The 20,662-nt window shown below is 40.6% G+C and overlaps 2 protein-coding genes across 2 annotated transcripts in view; one reads left to right on the top strand and one right to left on the bottom strand.

Annotated features, from left to right (window-relative positions):
• Positions 1–5,013, bottom strand: part of LOC135557802 (bromo adjacent homology domain-containing 1 protein-like) — a 34,413-nt gene extending 29,400 nt beyond the window's left edge. The window contains exon 1 of the mRNA XM_064991431.1: positions 4,596–5,013. The gene's annotated coding sequence lies outside the window, so the exon portion shown is untranslated. The remainder of the gene's footprint in view (positions 1–4,595) is intronic.
• Positions 5,014–14,490: 9,477 nt separating this feature from the next.
• Positions 14,491–20,235, top strand: LOC135557301 (uncharacterized). The gene is given in 6 exon segments (XM_064990485.1): positions 14,491–14,525; positions 14,666–14,956; positions 14,958–15,009; positions 15,353–15,670; positions 15,924–16,078; positions 16,080–20,235. Coding segments are annotated over 6 exon segments (984 nt in total). The 3' UTR covers positions 16,213–20,235.
• Positions 20,236–20,662: the final 427 nt, after the last annotated feature.

The following is a 20,662-nucleotide window of genomic DNA, read 5'->3' as shown; positions in this document are numbered from 1 at the left end:
TAATCGAACCCACAAATGTTGATGCTCCAGATACTCAACTGGTCTAAAGAAAGCCAGTTTTATTGCATCTTTAATCAGAACAACAGTTTTCAGCCATGCTAACAATTGCAAAAGGGTTTTTGTAATGATCAATTAGCCTTTTAAAATTATAAACTTAGCTAATCTAACACAACGTGCAATTGGAACACAGGAGTGATTGTTGCTGATAATGGGCCTCTGTACATCTATGCCGTTTCCAGCTACGCTAGTCATTTCACACATTAACAATGTCTACACTATATTTCTGATCATTTTAATGTTATTTTAAAAATGGACACTTTTTTACATTTCAAACACAAGGACATTTCTAAGTGACCACTAACTTTTGAAAGGTAGTGTATACATTTGCAAAAATGTCTACAAACTTGTTTTTTCTTTGTCATTATGAGGTATTGTGTTTAAATTGAAGAGGGGAGGAAAACAATTTAATCCATTTTAGAATAAAGCTGTAATATAACAAAATGTGGAAAAGTATAGGGGTCTGAATACTTTCTGAATGCACTGTATACCTCATCTTCAGAAGCTTGTGCAGTCACCACTTTGAGTGCTTATATTCTTCAGACTCTTACTGAAGCAATTGTCGATATCTCTAACATTGTGTTCTGGCAATACTGTTTTTTAAATATTTTTTTTCAATCTGTGAAGAGTCCTGGGGTTCAGACCACGCGTACACAATTTATGGTAGTTGATCAGTTGTATTGCAAGCAAATATTGTTCTTACGGGGAATTTGAAGTGTTTGATGCACAGGAATTATAATTATGGTAGGCTAACAAAAACTTAAAAACATGGTAAAGCATGATAAAACAGATGCATTTGCGGTTGGTTAGGAGATCGCATAGCAGCATGCGGCCTAATGTGTTAATTTTGTAGCACTCATTTTCTGACATGACTGGGTTATTCCAGCTGCACAACAAATATTAGGCTACTATTTATCCATTGCTCATTCAATAGCCAAGTATGCGCGAAAGTAAATAAACTGGTAGCCTTTTGACAGTATAGGCTAGTATTGCTGTTTGGTATGAGCACAAAATCATAGCCTAATTAATCTCAGAGCCTATTTTTATTTTATTTGACCTTTATTTAACTAGGCAAGTCAGTTAAGAACTCATTCTTATTTTCAATGATGGCCTAGGAACAGTGGGTTACCTGCCTTGTTCAGGGGCAGAACGACAGAAGATCAAATCCAGCTCAGGGATTTATTTGATCTTGCAAACTTACAGTTGCTAGTCCAAAACTCTAACCACTAGGCTACCTGCCGCCCAAAGGCAGGAGATAGAAACACAATCATGTCCTGAAACAAAATATTGATCAACAATTTGTCTTTTGCATAGAAGTGTGGGCTGAAGCATTTACTTTTAAATAGTTGAAAAGACAAATCTTGCAGAATGTGCGGCCAGTGTTTAGCACTCGCTATAGGCGGCATGCATTTTAAGTTGGAAAAAGTCACTGCAAAATACCACTACAGAACTGTAATACATTTTGCCATTGTGCTTTAGAAACCATCATGGCCCAGTTCCAACATCTCAAAATCATACAGCAATTGAGAGCGTTGTTGTTAGCATGCAAGGTGAATAGAGGGCGTTTTCCAGGCTGGGTTGTAACCAATGACTTAAATATACACTAGATCATTGACAGGGGGTGCTTTATTATGAATATCTACATTTGTTTTTGCCACGTTTATTCTATTACAGAAACCTTAAATGCATACTTTTAAATTATGTGAGCTAAACATACAAAGAAAAAATATAAACGTATAAAACATTTTCCTTAAAGTGTAATTTAAAAAAGTTCTAATGTTACCTTCCCCCACCATAAACAACGAAAATACATGTCATTTTGTCGGATTCCATTCCTATGGAGGACTGCTCCTTCTGGGGAGTGCCAGTAAGGCCAACCGGGGGCTTCAAAGCCCCTCACTGGCCAAAACACAGCAACAGCCATCCAGGGTTTATATCATTGGTTGTTACGCTTGTTCACGAGCGTAGAAATATAGTATCGCTCTGATCTATTAATGAACACATGCGCATGTGACAGTTTGATAAATCCCAATAATTTATTGCGCATGCAAATCCTAGAATCTCCATATATGCAAGAATTTTGTGAGAAATTTACAGGGTTGATAAATTTGGCCCCTGGAGTCTTTTTCAAATGAAAGCCCCCAAAATATAATGACTTTATCCAGTGTCTATTAAAGCAGATTGGCAGTACAGGCACATGTAAGGCCTATATGATCTCATTTGCATATTTTGATAAACACTATATACACACAAAAGTATGCGGACAACCCTTCAAATGAGTGGATTCAGCCATTTCAGCCACACCCATTGCTGACAGGTGTAATCTCCATAGACAAACATAGGCAGTAGAATGGTCTTACTGAAGAGCTCAGTGACTTTCAACGTTGCACCGTCATAGGATGCCACCTTTCTAACAAGTCAGTTCGTCAAATGATTGCCCTGCTAGAGCTGCTCCGGTCAACTGTAAGTGCTGTTATTGTGAAGTGGAAATGTCTAGGAGCAACACCCTCTCAGCCACGAAGTGGTAGGCCACACAAGCTCACAGAATGGGACCGTCGAGTGCTGAAACGCGTAGCGCTTAAAAATCGTCTGTTCTCGGATGCAACATTCACTACCAAGTTTCAAACGGGCTCTGGAAGCAACGTCAGCACAAGAACTGTTCGTCAGGATCCTCATGAAATGGGTTTCCACGGCCGAGCAGCCGCACACAAGCCTAAGATCACCATGCGCAATGCCAAGCGTCGGCTGGAGTGGTATAAAGCTTGCCACCATTGGACTGGGGCAGTGGAAATGCATTCTCTGGAGTGATGAATCACGCTTCACCATCTGGCAGTCCGACAGATGAATGTGGGTTTGGCAGATGTCAGGAGAACACTACCTGCCCGAATGCATAGTGCTAACTAAAGTTTGGTGGAGGAGGAATAATGGTCTGGGGCTGTTTTTCATGGATCGGGCTAGAACCCTTAGTTCCAGTGAAAGGAAATCTTAACGCTACAACATACAATGACATTGTAGACAATTCTGTGCTTCCAACTTTATGGCAACAGTTTTGGGAAGGCGCTTTCCTGTTTCATAATGACAATGCCCTCGTGCACAAAGCGAGGTCCATACAGAAATGGTTTGTCGAGATCAGTGTGGAGGAAATTGACTGGCCTGCACAGAGCACTGACCTCAACCCCATCGAACACCTTTGGGATGAATTGGAACACCGACTGCGAGCCAGGCCTAATCACACAACATCAGTGCCCTCCTTCACTAATGCACTTGTGGCTGAATGGAAGTAATTCCCCTGCAACAATGTTCCAACATCTAGTGGAAAGCCTTCCCAGAAGAGTGGAGGCTGTTATAGCTGCAAAGGAGGGACCAACTCCATATTAATGCCCATGATTTTGAAATGGGATGTTCGGTGTCATATGCACACACACCATGATACTGACTCTGAGAGAAACATGTGACAAAGAACATAATAACAATATAAGTTAAAGAAGCACAAAGCTTAATACATGTGTTATAAGGGATCGTAAGAAGGATATAGTTTTAAACTAAACTAAATGTTATGCTAGTTGTTGAGTCATGCATCCAGGTGGCTTAGCAAGCTAATAATAATTTGATGTGTGAAATAGGACAAATAAGCACATATGAGCATGTTTGTATTCACAAGCATGTGATGAATTTAAAACATGTTTTTGTGCATATTCCACTCTCCCTAGGTAGAGTGGGGTCACGGCCAGGTTATATCAATGACGACCCTGGAGCAATTAGGGTTTAGTGCCTTGCTCAGGCGCACGAAGACATTTTTCACCTTGTCGGATCGGGATTCGAACTAGCGACATTTCGTTTACTGGCCCAACGCTCTAACTGCTAGTCTACCTGCCACCATATAAAATAATATATTAGGCTGTAACATTGCCTAATTGTTGTATTTGTTGAAGGCTAAACATCAATTTATTGGTAACTACACCAGATTTCAAAACTAATTGCACGCTTTTGAATCACAACATCGACTCTATCGCTCCGAATGCTCACTTCTTGGCTAGCACGAGTAGCAGTGACACAGTAGCATAGTGGTCTCCAACCAGGGGTACTAGGACTCCTGGGGGTACTTGGCCTATCCACAGGGGGTACTTGAGCAGACTCATGAGACCATAGACTTACTGGTAAAATGCACATGAGTGGTTACTTCAGGGGTACTCCGAGCAGAGCAAAGTTCAGATGGTGGTACAGTAACCGAAAAAGGTTGGGAACCACTGCAGTAGCATACACGGGCTGGAGTGGATGACCACTATACATCGCGCACGCTTTTAGGCTAGCAGCACAGCCAAGTACCACTCCCCGAAACAATTTCCTATTTTCATGGCTACTTGACTCATTAATGCACACACACACGACTCGAAACAAACACAGCAAACGCAATCGCCATCACTGGAAGAACAGCGAAATAGTATGGGCTAGTTTAGTGGCATTATCTAGCTAGCTAGCTACCTAGCTACTCCACGAACGAACCCATGAGAAAAGAGGCAGCAACGCAAGCTACTCACCCGTATGGGTCTCCGTGGCACTCCTGTCCTAATTGGCACGCTAACAATCTGCAATCTTGGTATAATACTCTCCGGGACACCTTGTTGTTTAACAGAGGTGGATAGCTAACAACTACGAACTATCTAGCTAGCTAGTTGTCCGATGCTGGGGCTGCTGGATTCTGCTCTTTACTTGAAGTGCTTGTCTCAGCGAACGTCAATGTCGCCGAATTAGATGTGGCTTCCTCTAGCCTTTCCACACTCTTTTCGAGGACCCCCCAAAAACAATCGACGAAAGAAGTAAACAACTCCAAGCATCATCCTATTCGCCGAAAGGTACTCCCTAGTGTTAGCTACATCAACTCAAACACGGACCTATTTCCACACACGAGTTGATACCGTTGATTGGGGCGGGCTAAAGTGTAGAGATACACGTCGCTTTATCCGTTATGGCACTGTACAACCTAACTGCACTGTGTGGCAGTTTTCAGTTGCGCACCAGTGACAAATAAGGCTGCTCGCCAGAAACCCAAGTGCTGTAGCTAAGCTACTCTGTTGCACTGGCTGTGAAAGGGGACCAATCATCAGCAGACCCGGGCTTCAAAGCAGGTAAAACATCTCAAACTGTTTTCTTCGCATGTAAAAACATATATATATATATATATATATATATATATATATTACGTTCTTTGGCAGTGTAGCGTATTTTACATAACGTTACCCAGAAGGGGTGTGTGTCCGATCACATTTGAGGACAACATGGGAATGCTTTTAAAAGGGGCATCCAGCTCTTGGTCGGCAATCTTTCAACAGCAATATAGGGGGTATTGGGCCTTTACGGGTCCTTCCTCCAGGATGCAACTTTTTATATAGCATAGCCTAAACTTGAGTTCATGAACATGCATCCATTTTAGACAAGGCTACCACAAAAGTAACAGTTGGAGACACTCAAACACAGGCTATCCTCCTGCAAATGTTTCTATTATTTAGCCTATTTGAGGAATCACAGGCCTAAATAACCACGGATCTGGGCATCTTTGTATATGAGATCTGGAGACTACCACTGCAGACGACCTAGTAAATGGCTCAACAGCATTTCAATTAGTTCATTCATGCACGGCTACCTACTCAATTGTCTTCACAATCCTTTTGGGGCAAATAGAGGCTGGACTTCGCTCTCATATTGCCTTTGATATTGGGTGCGTTCGTAAATTCAATCTGGAGTGCCAGAGAGCGCCTAGAGTGAGCTCTGGACGTTCGTAAATTCAGAGCGTTTCTCACAATGGCAGTCAAGCACCTAAGCTAACTGGCTAAAGTTAACTAGCTTACTAGCTATTTCCAGATATTAACGAGAGAACTCCTCACTCTGACCATTTTACTCGCCCTAGCAGAGCTGTTTATAAGTTTTCATGTTATCCAGAGCGTTGGTGACTGTAACTGTCCTGCCGGCAACAATTTAATTAAGCTTTTTTGCCATATTCAACTGGTGTTGAGCGCCCTTAGTCAGCAACTGTTGTTGCAGAATGTGAGAATGTGAAATGCATTGGTTGCCATGGTTTTCAACCACCCCTAATCACCTAAATCAAGATTGGGTATTGAAAAATCATTAGTGACCCTTAACTCAGCAAAGTGGTACAAACCTCCCTGAATACAAGAAATTGCTTTCTTTCCCTAGCAGTAAGGAGCGTGAGACTGTAGCCTAAATGTGTTACTATCCAGCATCATTTGATTTAATAAGTGGAGTTATGATGCATTCTATATTATAGAATGAAATCAATATCAGTGTGCTAGCTTAGCAGTATTCGCTTCCTCCCTCTCCGAATACAACTTGGGGTAAACGGTCTGTACCACAGTTCAAACCCAGTGCCCTCTCCCTCACTAAAACAGGTGACTGCCCTCCTTGACAACATACTAACCAGTTGAGCTATGGAAAAGGATCCAATTCAGCAGCTACATTGGCAACATTTCCAGCTAGCTGTGCAGTAGAGCTTTTCACGGGTCCTGGTGGGATCTAATTACCCGGGACCCGACCCGGACCCCATTGGGTTTGAATCCAAAACTCAAACTTTTCCCTCAGGTCTGGGTCGGGTCCTGTTTTATTGTCATCGGGTCTATGTAACCTAAGCTGATAGACCTGAGTGGACTCGAATGGACCTGACCATGGCTCTGCATAGCCTACAGCATATTTATTTTCTAATAAGGGGAATTTACCGACTTATAGAAGACCTAGCACATATATAAAGACCTATTTGTTTATCAGAAGAGCTACTTGGCTGATAAACATAATTTTTTTGTCACTCGGGTCCAATCAGTTTTGATCTAGACATGGACCAATTAGGGTACGGGTTGGGTCGAGGTCTGGTTGTCCTCCGGTCCATTCGGGTTTGGGTCTCCGTTTAATAAAAAATATCGGTTCCGTTCATATCCGGGTCTGATTGTCCTCGGGTCTGTTCGGACCAACTTTTGGACCCGAGAAGACCTTGTCTCCGTTACACAGTGACATGCCCCTGGTCACTTTATATTCCGCTGTGTTTTTCATATTGGTTTATTTTCCATTTTTTCGTGTTTTCGGTATCCTCTTTACCCGGAGCAACAACAATGTCACAATGCATATGATGTAGGCCTTTGTAGGCCAATCTGGAAACTGTAGAATGTCTACATTACCCACAATTCCATCTGCTTTCATGTCATTATGTGATGTAATTTAAATGCATCATAGTGGATGCATCATAATGCTTTGGTAAAAACCTCAATGACCAAACTGTATGACTCTGCAAAACAGGTGTTGGAGGGAAAAGGTTTCCACTCCTATATCAACAACTGCATATCCCATGTCTCTGTAGCTGCCCTGTTTTCCCCAATTTTTAAAGGCTGAATACAGCTGTTTTTTATATCAATATCAAATAATTTCTGGGTAACAAATAAGTACCTTATTGTAATAGTGTTCTATTGAAATAATCAAAAATACACAAAAATATATTTTTAGCAACAACAAAAAAATTCTCAAGGAAGAATTTAGCTGGGGTGGTCTGAGTGAGGAGGAGAAGTTTGGAACTCTCTTTTTGTTATTGCTCTATTTTAACTAATTTACCGCCTTGTGATGTCACCAGTCAAGCCATAACTTAAACCATGCCAAACCTGCTGATTAGAAGGTCCTGTGTAGATTGTATTTTCAACCAGCAACTATCAGGAAATAACGCTGATCTATTGTTTTCCACTGTTGTACAATATTATACAAAACACAGGAAATCAAATCCTTACGAATAAAGTAATGTTCATAATGAGTCAAATACGCACTAGGCCAAAAACATAGGCCACAAACGTAAACTGGTAGATTACTCGCCCCACACTGGAGAGGAGGAAAATTGATTAGAAACATTACTTTTTCTTTCAAATGCAAGTGCCATGATCCCACATGAAATATGGGAGTTTTTTTTAAATGCTCCAGATTTAAGAATATTAGCATCATATTCAGAGACCAAAAAACTTAACAGATCAACATATTTTTGAGGGAATCAAGTGATACATTTCCAATTATTTACCACCTGTAATGGTTGATTTTCTTTATCTAAGGCTCATAAGAAGTGCATTGTCCGGATACATGCCATAGGCCACTTTATATTCCACTATGTTTTGTATTTTTGTTTATTTGTCCGTTTTAATTTTTTTTATCTTGGTAACCAGAGCAACAACAATGTCACAATGCATATGATGGAAGATTACTTAATTACCCATAATGCTTATTGACTTAACATTCCATTGTAAATCCAATTACCATGGCAATTATGTGTCACAATACTAATTATATATACAGTGCCTTGCGAAAGTATTCGGCCCCCTTGAACTTTGCGACCTTTTGCCACATTTCAGGCTTCAAACATAAAGTTATAAAACTGTATTTTTTTGTGAAAAATCAACAACAAGTGGGACACAATCATGAAGTGGAACGACATTTATTGGATATTTCAAACTTTTTTAACAAATCAAAAACTGAAAAATTGGGCGTGCAAAATTATTCAGCCCCTTTACTTTCAGTGCAGCAAACTCTCTCCAGAAGTTCAGTGAGGATCTCTGAATGATCCAATGTTGACTAATGATGACTAATGAAATGACTAATGATGATAAATACAATCCACCTGTGTGTAATCAAGTCTCCGTATAAATGCACCTGCACTGTAATAGTCTCAGAGGTCCGTTAAAAGCGCAGAGAGCATCATGAAGAACAAGGAACACACCAGGCAGGTCCGAGATACTGTTGTGAAGAAGTTTAAAGCCGGATTTGGATACAAAAAGATTTCCCAAGCTTTAAACATCCCAGGGAGCACTGTGCAAGCGATAATATTGAAATGGAAGGAGTATCAGACCACTGCAAATCTACCAAGACCTGGCCGTCCCTCTAAACTTTCAGCTCATACAAGGAGAAGACTGATCAGAGATGCAGCCAAGAGGCCCATGATCACTCTGGATGAACTGCAGAGATCTACAGCTGAGGTGGGAGACTCTGTCCATAGGACAACAATCAGTCGTATATTGCACAAATCTGGCCTTTATGGAAGAGTGGCCATTTCTTAAAGATATCCATAAAAAGTGTCGTTTAAAGTTTGCCGCAAGCCACCTGGGAGACACACCAAACATGTGGAAGAAGGTGCTCTGGTCAGATGAAACCAAAATTGAACTTTTGGCAACAATGCAAAACGTTATGTTTGGCGTAAAAGCAACACAGCCATCACCCTGAACACACCATCCCCACTGTCAAACATGGTGGTGGCAGCATCATGGTTTGGGCCTGCTTTTCTTCAGCAGGGACAGGGAAGATGGTTAAAATTGATGGGAAGATGGATGGAACCAAATACAGGACCATTCTGGAAGAAAACCTGATGGAGTCTGCAAAAGACCTGAGACTGGGACGGAGATTTGTCTTCCAACAAGACAATGATCCAAAACATAAAGCAAAATCTACAATGGAATGGTTCAAAAATAAACATATCCAGGTGTTAGAATGGCCAAGTCAAAGTCCAGACCTGAATCCAATCGAGAATCTGTGGAAAGAACTGAAAACTGCTGTTCACAAATGCTCTCCATCCAACCTCACTGAGCTCGAGCTGTTTTGCAAGGAGGAATGGGAAAAAATTTCAGTCTCTCGGTGTGCAAAACTGATAGAGACATACCCCAATAGCTGTAATCGCAGCAAAAGGTGGCGCTACAAAGTATTAACTTAAGGGGGCTGAATAATTTTGCACGCCCAATTTTTCAGTTTTTGATTTGTTAAAAAAGTTTGAAATATCCAATAAATGTCGTTCCACTTCATGATTGTGTCCCACTTGTTGTTGATTCTTCACAAAAAAATACAGTTTTATATCTTTATGTTTGAAGCCTGAAATGTGGCAAAAGGTCGCAAAGTTCAAGGGGGCCGAATACTTTCGCAAGGCACTGTATATGCTGTATGGCAGGCCAGTGACTTTTGCAACCAAATGACATTACTTTGTCCAATCTCACACAGGCTTTTATGGTCACACAAGGTGCCACCTGTGGATTCAAAATGAGTAGCCTTACAATTATTTACATAGCCCCAGTTCCATTTGCAACTAAATACGTTTTTAGAAAAATAACCATAACATTTACAATAGATACTAAATTGTAGTTCTCAAAGATGCAAATGAATTAATCAAATCCAATGATTTACCAACAAGTATAGACAACCTAGATGGGAAACTATTGAGAATGGTAGCAGACTGTATTGCCACCCCTATTTGCCATGTCTTTAACCAAAGCCTAAAGGACTGTGTATGTCCACAGGCGTGGAAGGAAGCTAAAGTAATTCCCCTTCCTAAAAATAGCAAAGCACCCTTTCCTGGCTCAAACAGCCACCCAATCAGTTTGCTGCCTGTTCTTCGTAAACTGATGGTGAGAATTGTGTTTACGGTATCCCTCAAGGAAGTTGCCTTGGGCCAATGTTTTTTTAAAAGCTAAACTTGCTTTTTGCCATAGTAATCTCTGGTGGCATAGCATTCCACCATGACTTTATACATACAGTTCCTTCAGAAAGCATTCACACCAAATGTTGTTGTGTTACAGCCTGAATTTAAATTGGATTAAATTGAGATGTTTGTCACGGGCCTACACACAATACCCCATAATGTCAGTTATTTTTACTTGACAAATTAATAAAAAATGTAAATCTGAAATGTCTTGAGTCAATAAGTATTTAACCCCTTTGTTATGGCAAGCCTAAATAAATTCAGGAGTAAACATTTGCTTAACAAGTCAGACAATAAGTTGCATTGACTCACTCTGTGTGCAATAATAGTGTTTAGCATGATTTTTCAATGACTACCTCATCTCTGTACCACTAACATACAATTATCTGTAAGATCCCTCAGTAGAGCAGTGCATTTCAAACAAAGACCAGGGAGGTTTTGCAATGCCTCGCAAAGAAAGGCATCTATTGGTAGATGGATACAAATGTAAAAGCAGACATTGAATATCCCTTTGAGCATGGTGAAATTATTAACTATACTTTGGATGGTGTATCAATACACCCAGTCACTAAAAATATACAGGTGTCCTTCCTAACTCAGTTGCTGGAGAGGAAGGAAACAGCTCAGGGATTTCACCATGAGGCCAATTGTGACTTTAAATCAGTTACTGAATTTAATTGCTGTGATAGGAGAAAACTGAGGATCGATCAACAACATTTTAGTTACTCCACAATACTAACATAATTGACAGAGTGAAAAGAAGGAAGCCTTTACAGTATAAAAATATTCCAAAACATGCATCCTGTTTGCAACAAGGCACTGAAGTAATACTGAAAAAAAGGTGGCAAAGCAATTCACATTTTGGCCTGAGTACAAAGTGTTATGTTTGGGGCAAATCCAATACAACACAATACTGAGTACCACTCTCCATATTTTCAAGCATAGTGGTGGCTGCATCATGTTATAGGTATGCTTGTAATCGTCAAGGACTGGGGAGCTTTTCAGGATAAAAATAAATAAACTAAATTAAACTAAGCACAGGCAAAATCTAAAATGCAAGGCTAAATCTACACTGGAGTTTCTTAGCATGAAGACAGTAAATGTTCCTGAGTGGCAGAGTTACAGTTTTTCTTGAAAATCTATATCAAGACCTGCAAATGGTTGTCTAGCAATGATCATCAACCAATTTGACAGATCTTGAATACATTTTAAAAGAATCATGGGCAAATATTGCACAATCCAGGTGTGGAAAACTCTTTTGTCTTACCCAGAAAGACTCACAGCTGTAATCTCTGCCAAAGGTGATTCTAACATATTGATGGAGTGAATACTTATCTAATCAAGATATATTATGTTATGTTTTATGATATGTTGTATTTTTCATAAATTTTGCAAATGTAACACTTTTTCTTCCACTTTGACAGAGTATTTTGTGTAGATTGTTGACAAAAACTGACAATTAAATCCATTTTAATCCCACTTTGTAACACAACTAAATGTGGGAAAAGTCAAGGGGTTTCATACACACTGAAGGCACTGTAAAAAGCTAACCAAAGTCCTTTGTAGAATTTGTATGAAGCCATATCATATCTCTATTAAAACATTCAGTTCTAACAGCAGCATTAGGTAAAGCCACTGGAGCATGTTCAGATTTTTGGCCCATGCAGTCTGGCGTGCTACTGTTAGAACACTTACTATATGTGGCGGTCAGTCAAGTGGCCATTTTGTCCTGTTTAGGTCAAAAAAGATAATGGCAAATGGCCAACAGCAAGGGCACAAGAAGCATAGCATAGTAGTCTCTATTACGCAACGAATGACTCGTCTTTATGATTCTTGTTTGAGGTACTGTATTTGAAGGCATTAAAAGCCCCTTGGAAGCAACCAGTTTTATTCAGATAAAATAAAAGCACACACTTGGAGGACGAAGGGGGAATTCAATGTTCCAAAGCCTTATTGTCCATTTCAGGGTAAACATTTCTATTCCATTTTGACATGGTTTCCACAGTAGACGCATAATACAATTGATGATTAAAAGCTGATGCAGGAGGGAAGTGGGTTTGTTTGTAAGAGAGTAGAGGAGAAGTAACGGGTTTAAACAAGGCTGTGTGGTGGTAGCTGGAGACCTCGTTTGGAGACTGTTGGAACAAACAGACAAGATGGGACATGATCTAATGTGCTATGGTGTTAGAACAGCAGGGCTGAGGACATTTTATCTCTTCACTCACGCACCAGCAGACACTCACTTACCATTCTGGATTGCTGGGGGTACATCTCAATAGTCTAAAGTGGTTTCCTTTCCTTGTCTTCTTTTCCTCAGTTATGCTTTAAGGCCACTTAAAGGAAAACTCCACCAAAAAACTATCTTTTGGTATTTGTTTGGTATTAGTCCATTGTTGATATAGTCCCAAAATGCTTTGCATGACAGAAATCAAGTATTCAAGATACATTTTATAACTACAGAAATACAGAAATACAGCAGGCATTCCTCCCATCATCTCCTGTCCTTACCACCAGGCACTCACTCACTCTCTGTATGCATCTCAATCCATAAATTGTTTCCTCTCCTTGTCCCTTGTCCACACTCATAACCACTAGGCACTCTCTCTCTCTCTCTCTCTCTCTCTTTTTCTCTCTCTCTGGTCTGACTGCATCTCAATCCCGTTCTAGTAAATTGACCCTTTCCTTCTGCTCTCGTTCACTCCCCTTTGCAGATCTCAAATGAGACCGGGTAAGTGTTAAAGACAGACTTGTCAGTGCTGATGGAGGAAAAGAGATGTGCCGTGAAATAACACTGTCTACCTGTGAATCATAGACTGCCTGCTGAAATTGGCAAAAGCTTTTCATCACGATTTTACACTCCTCCCTCACAATCCACCAGTGTAGTGATATTGTGTTATTACAGATTTCCGCACTCTGTACTATCCACTGAGAATCAATCCCCACATCTTTACTCACTGTCCTATTTTGCTGAGTGTGTCTTGCTTCATGAAGGCTTCCTTACAAACAAGAGAAATGAGAGGGGGTGAAGAGATGAGATAGAGAGGGTGAGGGGTTAGAGGAGTGAAAGATGGAGAGAGTATTACAGTAAGAGAGTGAAAGTAAGGGAATGAGAATTAGGACAGGGAGATGGAATGAAGGGATGAGAGATTGAGGACAAAGATTTGAGGGAGTGAGCATGAGGTATTAACGGAAAGAATAAAGAGAGATGGTGAGATAGAAAGGGTGAGAGTCTGAGGGATTGGAAGATTGATGAGAGGAACGCGGAAGAGTGTGAAAGGATGAGTGAACGTTCAGTGATTTTGAAATAGGTGTGTTTTACGTGCACCAAATACCTGTATGCTGTACTAATTATAATTGTACCTACATTTTATGCTCTCGCTCCATTTCCTGTTAATCTCTCTATTAATCCACACGGTGTAACCGCTGACAACCTAGAAACTTAACCCATTTTCTATTTGTTGTCCTTACAGGAAGGGCCTTATATGGAACGTGTCTGACATTGGAGTAATTCTAAGTGGGAGGAGAGGTTTTATTTAGGTACTTTTACATCCTATGTCTGAATTAAACCCATATTATGATCGTCAGAATTGAATGAAATTAAATTCTTAGAGGTACTGATTTTTTGCTTCCATGTGATTTTAGGTGACACATGTTTGCAATTGAAGTAATAACTCATAGGAAGATTGTGTGAGTTGAGTTCAATGGGTAGAAATCAACCTCTACCTCCTTCCGCAACAACCCAATTTAATTATGCCAGCTAATTTATTTGTACCATGCAGTAGTATAAATGTCGAAAGTTGAGGCTGTCCAAATGAAGCTCCAAGGTGCAATTTAAGAGACTCCCAGTCCCAGGCCTCTGCTTTTCCAGCATCCTCTGCTTCCTTGTCACCTAATGAGCTCAACCAATCAGCAGTCTGGGTTCAGATGCATTTGAAGGCATGACAACAGAGCTTGAGGTCACTGAGGCGGAAAAGTAGAAAGAAATGGAGAACAGATCAACTATAAGCTCACACACACACACACAAGAAGTGTATTGGTGTGTGGAGAAGGACAGAACAATGGTTCTTCAATCAATCAAATTTGATGTGTATATTAAATAATCTGAGCCTATAGATTCCCAACAAGCAAGCAGAGGCGACAGTGGCAAGGAAAAAACTGCAGAGGCACCAGGCTCGAGAGGCAGTCCATCTTCTTCTGGCTTGCCAATGCAAGTGGTTCTTACAAGCACATTGGGCCACGTTTCCAACAGATCACCATCTTGGGCATTCTGGGTAATGTAGTCCTGATCCTGTCTTTAATAAAGAACCAGATCTCCCATCTGAAAACCTTTGAAGTGTTTCTCCTGAGCCTCGCTGCCTCCAACCTGTAAGAGCTCCTTGTCGTAAACATCTGCAACGTCTTCATGTTCTGTGTCTGTCCTCACCCCCTTGTCCTGCCGGACGCTCAAGTTCCTCATGGTGAGAGTAAAGTAGAGTACAGTATATGTAGCAGTGAATGGCTAAAGTGCTACTGCCTTCCCAAGACCTACAAGTACTGTCACCCTGGATCTCGAAATTGCTTTTCTGGCTCAGTGGTAGGCTATTGACAGTGCTTTTCTGGCTCAGTGGTAGGCTATTGACAGTGCTTTTTGTTGTGTTACAGTGTGGAGGGTTATATGAGTTTGTGCTCTGGTCAGGCGGAATTTACACAGTCTCATAGGTACAAATGTACTTATAAATCATTCCTGTCAGAAACAAGTTGACAGCAGCTGAGATAATTGTATAATGTGATAATGTATTGATCTATTTGTTTGGAATGTAGGTGTTCGGCAAAATCGGCAGCATCCTCTTCACATTCCTCGTCAGCATCTTCTGGTACCAGACAACATCTGGTTGGCCTGGGCTGTGAGTGGGCTGTGTGTGATACCAGCCATGTTCCCTGGGAGCTCCTACCCATCTCATGAACGTAGATGGTCATATGGATAACTATACGCAAGACGGAGGCTGCCCTCCAGACTTCATCCAGTGTCCCAAGGAGAACTGCCCGACCATTAACTGTGTCTTCAGGTATATTTTCATCCTGCTCTGCAACCTGCTGCCTCTATTCATCGTCATCGTCACCAGCTGTCTCATTGTAAAGGTCTGTAACCACCTTGGAGTCGGTAGAGGTTGCCCCTAACCACATCCCTCTAGTAGTTAATAAGGTTATTTTTGAGGGTGGAGTGATCGGATTCTAGATCTGTGGATAGTGGCAATGCTCTGTCTGTGACCACTTGTTTGCTTAGGGTTGTCCAGTTGACAGACACATTGTCAACAACATTAGTTGAACATACCTACCGTATTATAACTCATTATGTATAGAAGTTTTACTGAATGACTAAAATGTTGGTGCACCAGGTGCTGCTGGTTCAGAGGAGGGTGGTGGTGCCAGCGCTGAGTGCAGCAGGGGCGCCAGTGGAACAGCCTCCCAGGAAGAAGGTCTCTACCTGGGGATCGAAAGGAACACAGTGGGCATCCTGGCTGCCATGGGGGTGTTCCAGGTGGAATGGATCCTTCAGTCCCTACGACTTCCCCTTTTGGACCGAGGTGGAGTTCTTCATCACAACGTCCTATATCACAATCAGCCCTTATGTGTATGGGATAGGGAGACACTTGTTTTCTGTGAAACACTTTAAGAAGTAATGGAAGAAATAATTTTTAGGCCTTAGGTGTCAGGTGCAAGCAATTTTCTGTGCAGTATGATTATGGGATAAGGGAATAACCTCTTCTCTGAAACATGTAACAAAGTAATTGTGGTATATTTATAAACCCTCTGTTCGATGTAGGTGATTCTCTATTTTCTCGGAAGTAATTTTAAAAAGTCAAAGCACGGTCTTTAGACGTAAAGTACCGGTCAAACGTTTTAGAAATCCTACTCATTCCAGGGTTTTTCTTTATTTTTTTACTATTTTCTACATTGTGGAATAGTAGTGAAGACATTAAAACTATTAAATAAAACATATGGAATAATCTAGTAACCAAAAGTGTTAAACAAATCTAAATATATGTAACGATGTTCTTCGTTTGTCGAAAGAGAGTCGGACCGAAATGCAGCGTGTTGGTTACTCATGTTTTTAATGAAACAAATGACGATACAAATACAAAACAGCAAAACGGAACGTGAAACCTAATTACAGCCTATCTGGTGAAACTACACAGAGACAGGAACAATCACCCACGAAATACACAGTGAAACCCAGGCTACCTAAATACGGTTCCCAATCAGAGACAACGAGAATCACCTGACTCTGATTGAGAACCGCCTCAGGCAGCCAAACCTATGCAACACCCCTACTCAGCCGCAATCCCAATAACTAAAAAACCCCACTACGAAATGCAACAACATAAACCCATGTCACACCCTGGCCTGACCAACTAATTAACGAAAACACAAAATACTAAGACCAAGGCGTGACAATATATTTTATATTTGAGATTCTTCAAATAACCACCCTTTGCCTTGATGAAAGCTTTGCAAACTCTTGGCATTCTCAACCATCTTCATGAGGTAGTTACATTGAATGTATTTCAATTAACAGGTGTGCCTTAAAAGTGAATTTGTGAAATGTATTTCCTTCTTAATGCATTTGAGCCAATCAGTTGTGTTGTGACAAGGTAGGGGTGGTATACAGAAGATAACCCTATTTGGTAAAAGACCAAGTCCATAATATTGCAAGGACAGCTCAAATAAGCAGAGAAACGACAGTCCATTAATTAAGACATGAAGATCAGTCAATCCGGAAACATTCAAGAACTTTTAAAATGTCTTAAAGTGCATTTGCAAAAATCATCAAACGCTTTGATGAAACTGGCTCTCATGAGGACTGCCACAGGAAAGGAAGACCCAGAGTTACCTCTGCTGCAGAGGATAAGTTCATTAGAGTTACCAGCCTCAGAAATGGCAGCCCAAATAAATGGTTTGTAGAGTTCAAGTAACAGACACATCTCAACATCAACTGTTCAGAGGAGACTGCATGAATCAGGCTGCAAAGAAACAACTACTAAAGGACACCAATACGAAGAAAAGACTTGCTTGGGTCAAGAAACACAAGCAATGGACCAGTGGAAATCTGTCTTTTAGTCTGATGAATCCAAATTGGAGATTTTTGGTTCAAACTGCTGTGTCTTTTGAGACGCAGAGTGAACGGATGATCTCCGCATGTGTGAAGCATGGAGGAGGAGGTGTGATGGTGTGGAGGTGCTTTGCTGGTGACACTGCCTGTGATTTATTCAAGGCACACTTAACAAGCATGGCTACCACAGCATTCTGAAGTGATACGTCATCCCATCTGGTTTGGGCTTAGTGGGACTATCATTTTTTTCCCAAAAGAACAATGACCCAAAACAAACATCCGGGGTGTGTAAGGGCTATTTGACCAAGAAGGAGAGTGATGGATTGCTGCATCAGATGACCTGGCCTCCACAATCATCTTACCTCAACCCAGTTGAGATGGTTTGGGATGAGTTGGACCACAGAGTGAAGGAAAAGCAGCCAACAAGTACTACGCAAATGTGAGAACTCCTTCAAGACTGCTGGAAAAGCATTCCTCATGAAGTTGGTTAAGAGAATGCCAAGAGTGTGCAAAGCTGTCATCAAGGCAAAGGGTGGCTACTTTGAAGAATCTAAAATATATTTTGTTTTGTTTAACACATTTTTTTGTTACTACATGATTCCGTATGTGTTATTTCTTAGTTTTGATGTCTTCACTATTATCCTACAATGTAGAAAATAGTGAAAATAAATAAAAACCCTTGAATGAGTAGGTGTGTCCAAACCTTTGACTGGTACTCTGTGCTCTGTGTGTGTGTGTGTGTGTGTGTGTGTGTGTGTGTGTGTGTGTGTGTGTGTGTGTGTGTGTGTGTGTGTGTGTGTGTGTGTGTGTGTGTGTGTGTGTGTGTGTGTGTACAGTTGAAGTCTTAAGTTTACATACACCTCAGCCAAATACATTTAAATTCTGTTTTTTGCAATTCCTGACATTTAATCCTAGTAAAAATTCCCTGTCTTAGGTCAGTTAGGATCACCACTTTTTTTTAAGAATGTGAAATGTCAGAATAATAGTAGAGAGTGATTTATTTCAGATTTTATTTCATTCATCACATTTCTAGTGTGTCAGAAGTTTACATACACTCAATTAGTATTTGGTAGCAATGCCTTTAAATTGTTTAACTTGGGTCAAACGTTTCGGGTAGCCTTCCACAAGTTTCCCACCATAAATTGGATTAATTTTAGCCCATTCCTCCTGACAGAGCTGGTGTAACTGAGTCAGGTTTGTAGCCCTCCTTGCTCGCACACGCTTTTTCAGTTCTGCCCACAAATGTTCTATAGGGATGAGGTCAGGGCTTTGTGATGGCCACTCCAATACCTTGACTTTGTTGTCCTTAAGCCATTTTGCCACAACTTTGGAAGTATGCTTGGGGTCGTTGTCCATTTGAAGATCCAAGCGTTAACTTCCTGACTGAAGTCTAGATATGTTGCTTGAATATATCCACATAATTTTCCTTCCTCATGCAGCTATCTATTTTGTGAAGTGCTCCAGTCCCTCCTGCAGCAAAGCACGCCCACAACATGATGCTGCCACCCCTGTGCTTCATGGTTGGGATGGTGTTCTTCGGCTTGCAATCCTCCCCCATTTTCCTTCAAACATAACAATGGTCATTGTGGCCAAACAGTTCTATTTTTGTTTCATCAGACCAGAGGACATTTCTCCATAGGTACAATCTTTGTCCCCATGTGCAGTTGCAAACCGTAGTCTGCCTTTTTTTATGGAGGTTTTGGAGCAGTGGCGTCTTCCTTGTTGAGCGGCCTTTCAGGTTATGTCGATATAAGACTCGTTTTTACTGTGGATATAGATACTTTTGTACCTGTTTCCTCCAGCATCTTCACAAGGTCCTTTGCTGTTGTTCTGCGATTGATTTGCACCTTTCGCACCAAAGTACGTTAATCTATAGGAGACAGAACGCGCCTCCTTCCTGAGTGGTATAATGGCTGCGTGGCCCCATGGTGTTCATACTTGCATACTATTGTTTGTACAGATGAATGTGGTACCTTCAGGCATTTGGAAATTTCTCCCAAGAATGAACCAGACTTGTGGAGGTCTACAATTTAGCTGATTTGTTTTTATTTTCCCATGATGTCAAGCAAAGAGGCACTGAGTTTGAAGGTAGGCCTTGAAATACATCCACAGGTACACCTCCAATTTACTCAAATGATGTCAATTAGCCTATCAGAAGCTTCTAAAGCCATGACATAATTTTCAGGAATTTTCCAAGCTGTTTATAAGCACAGTCAACTTTGTGTATGTAAACTTCTGACTCACTGGAATTGTGACACAGTGAATTATAAGTGAAATAATCTGTCTGTAAACAATTGTTGGAAAAGTGACTTGTGTCATGCACAAAGTAGATGTCCTAACCGTCTTGCCAAAACTATAGTTTCTGTCTCCAACCTAAGTGTATGTACACTTCCGACTTCAACTGTATATATAACATTGAACCCTGTCTATGACTGAATATATGACACAGAGTGCCCATGACACTTGACAACAATGAAAATAAGTCTTGACTTTTTGTTTATGTAACCTCAACAGGTTTGGTATATGTATCTGTTGCCTGGTGCAACATTTTGTGTATTTTAAATTGTCAAATAAAATCATACTGGGAACTATCCACCATGGTGTGTTAGGAGTACAATAACTGTATGGAATAGGGAATATTCTATACTTCTCTAAAACATTTTCAAAGTATTTAGGAAATGGATCTTTCAAATTGTTTGTGTGGAAACCAGGGTCAAAATGTTTGTAAGAGGATAGCTTACTAGCAACACATTTTTATGTTTGTTTGAAACCAAATCTGATCAGTTGCACACTTGGAGGAACAACTGACCATACTCATTGTGTAAATGTAAATATTTGACGTGCATGTTGTTACATTCTAAGCAATTTTAACTGGTATTGAATTGCATCTCAAATAAATAAGGAATAGAGTGATTTAGATTCATTGATCTGTCAATAGTTACAGGTTACAATGTGCAGAAAGGGTAAAGGCTCAAGTCATCTCATTTGTCACTCCACTCACAATAGGTGTTCAACTCAAC

This window comes from Oncorhynchus masou, chromosome 16 (genome assembly GCF_036934945.1).
Source record: "Oncorhynchus masou masou isolate Uvic2021 chromosome 16, UVic_Omas_1.1, whole genome shotgun sequence".
In the NCBI taxonomy this organism is placed as follows: domain Eukaryota; kingdom Metazoa; phylum Chordata; class Actinopteri; order Salmoniformes; family Salmonidae; genus Oncorhynchus; species Oncorhynchus masou.
Note: the sequence above shows the minus strand (reverse complement) of the source record. Positions and strands in the feature narration are given on the sequence as shown.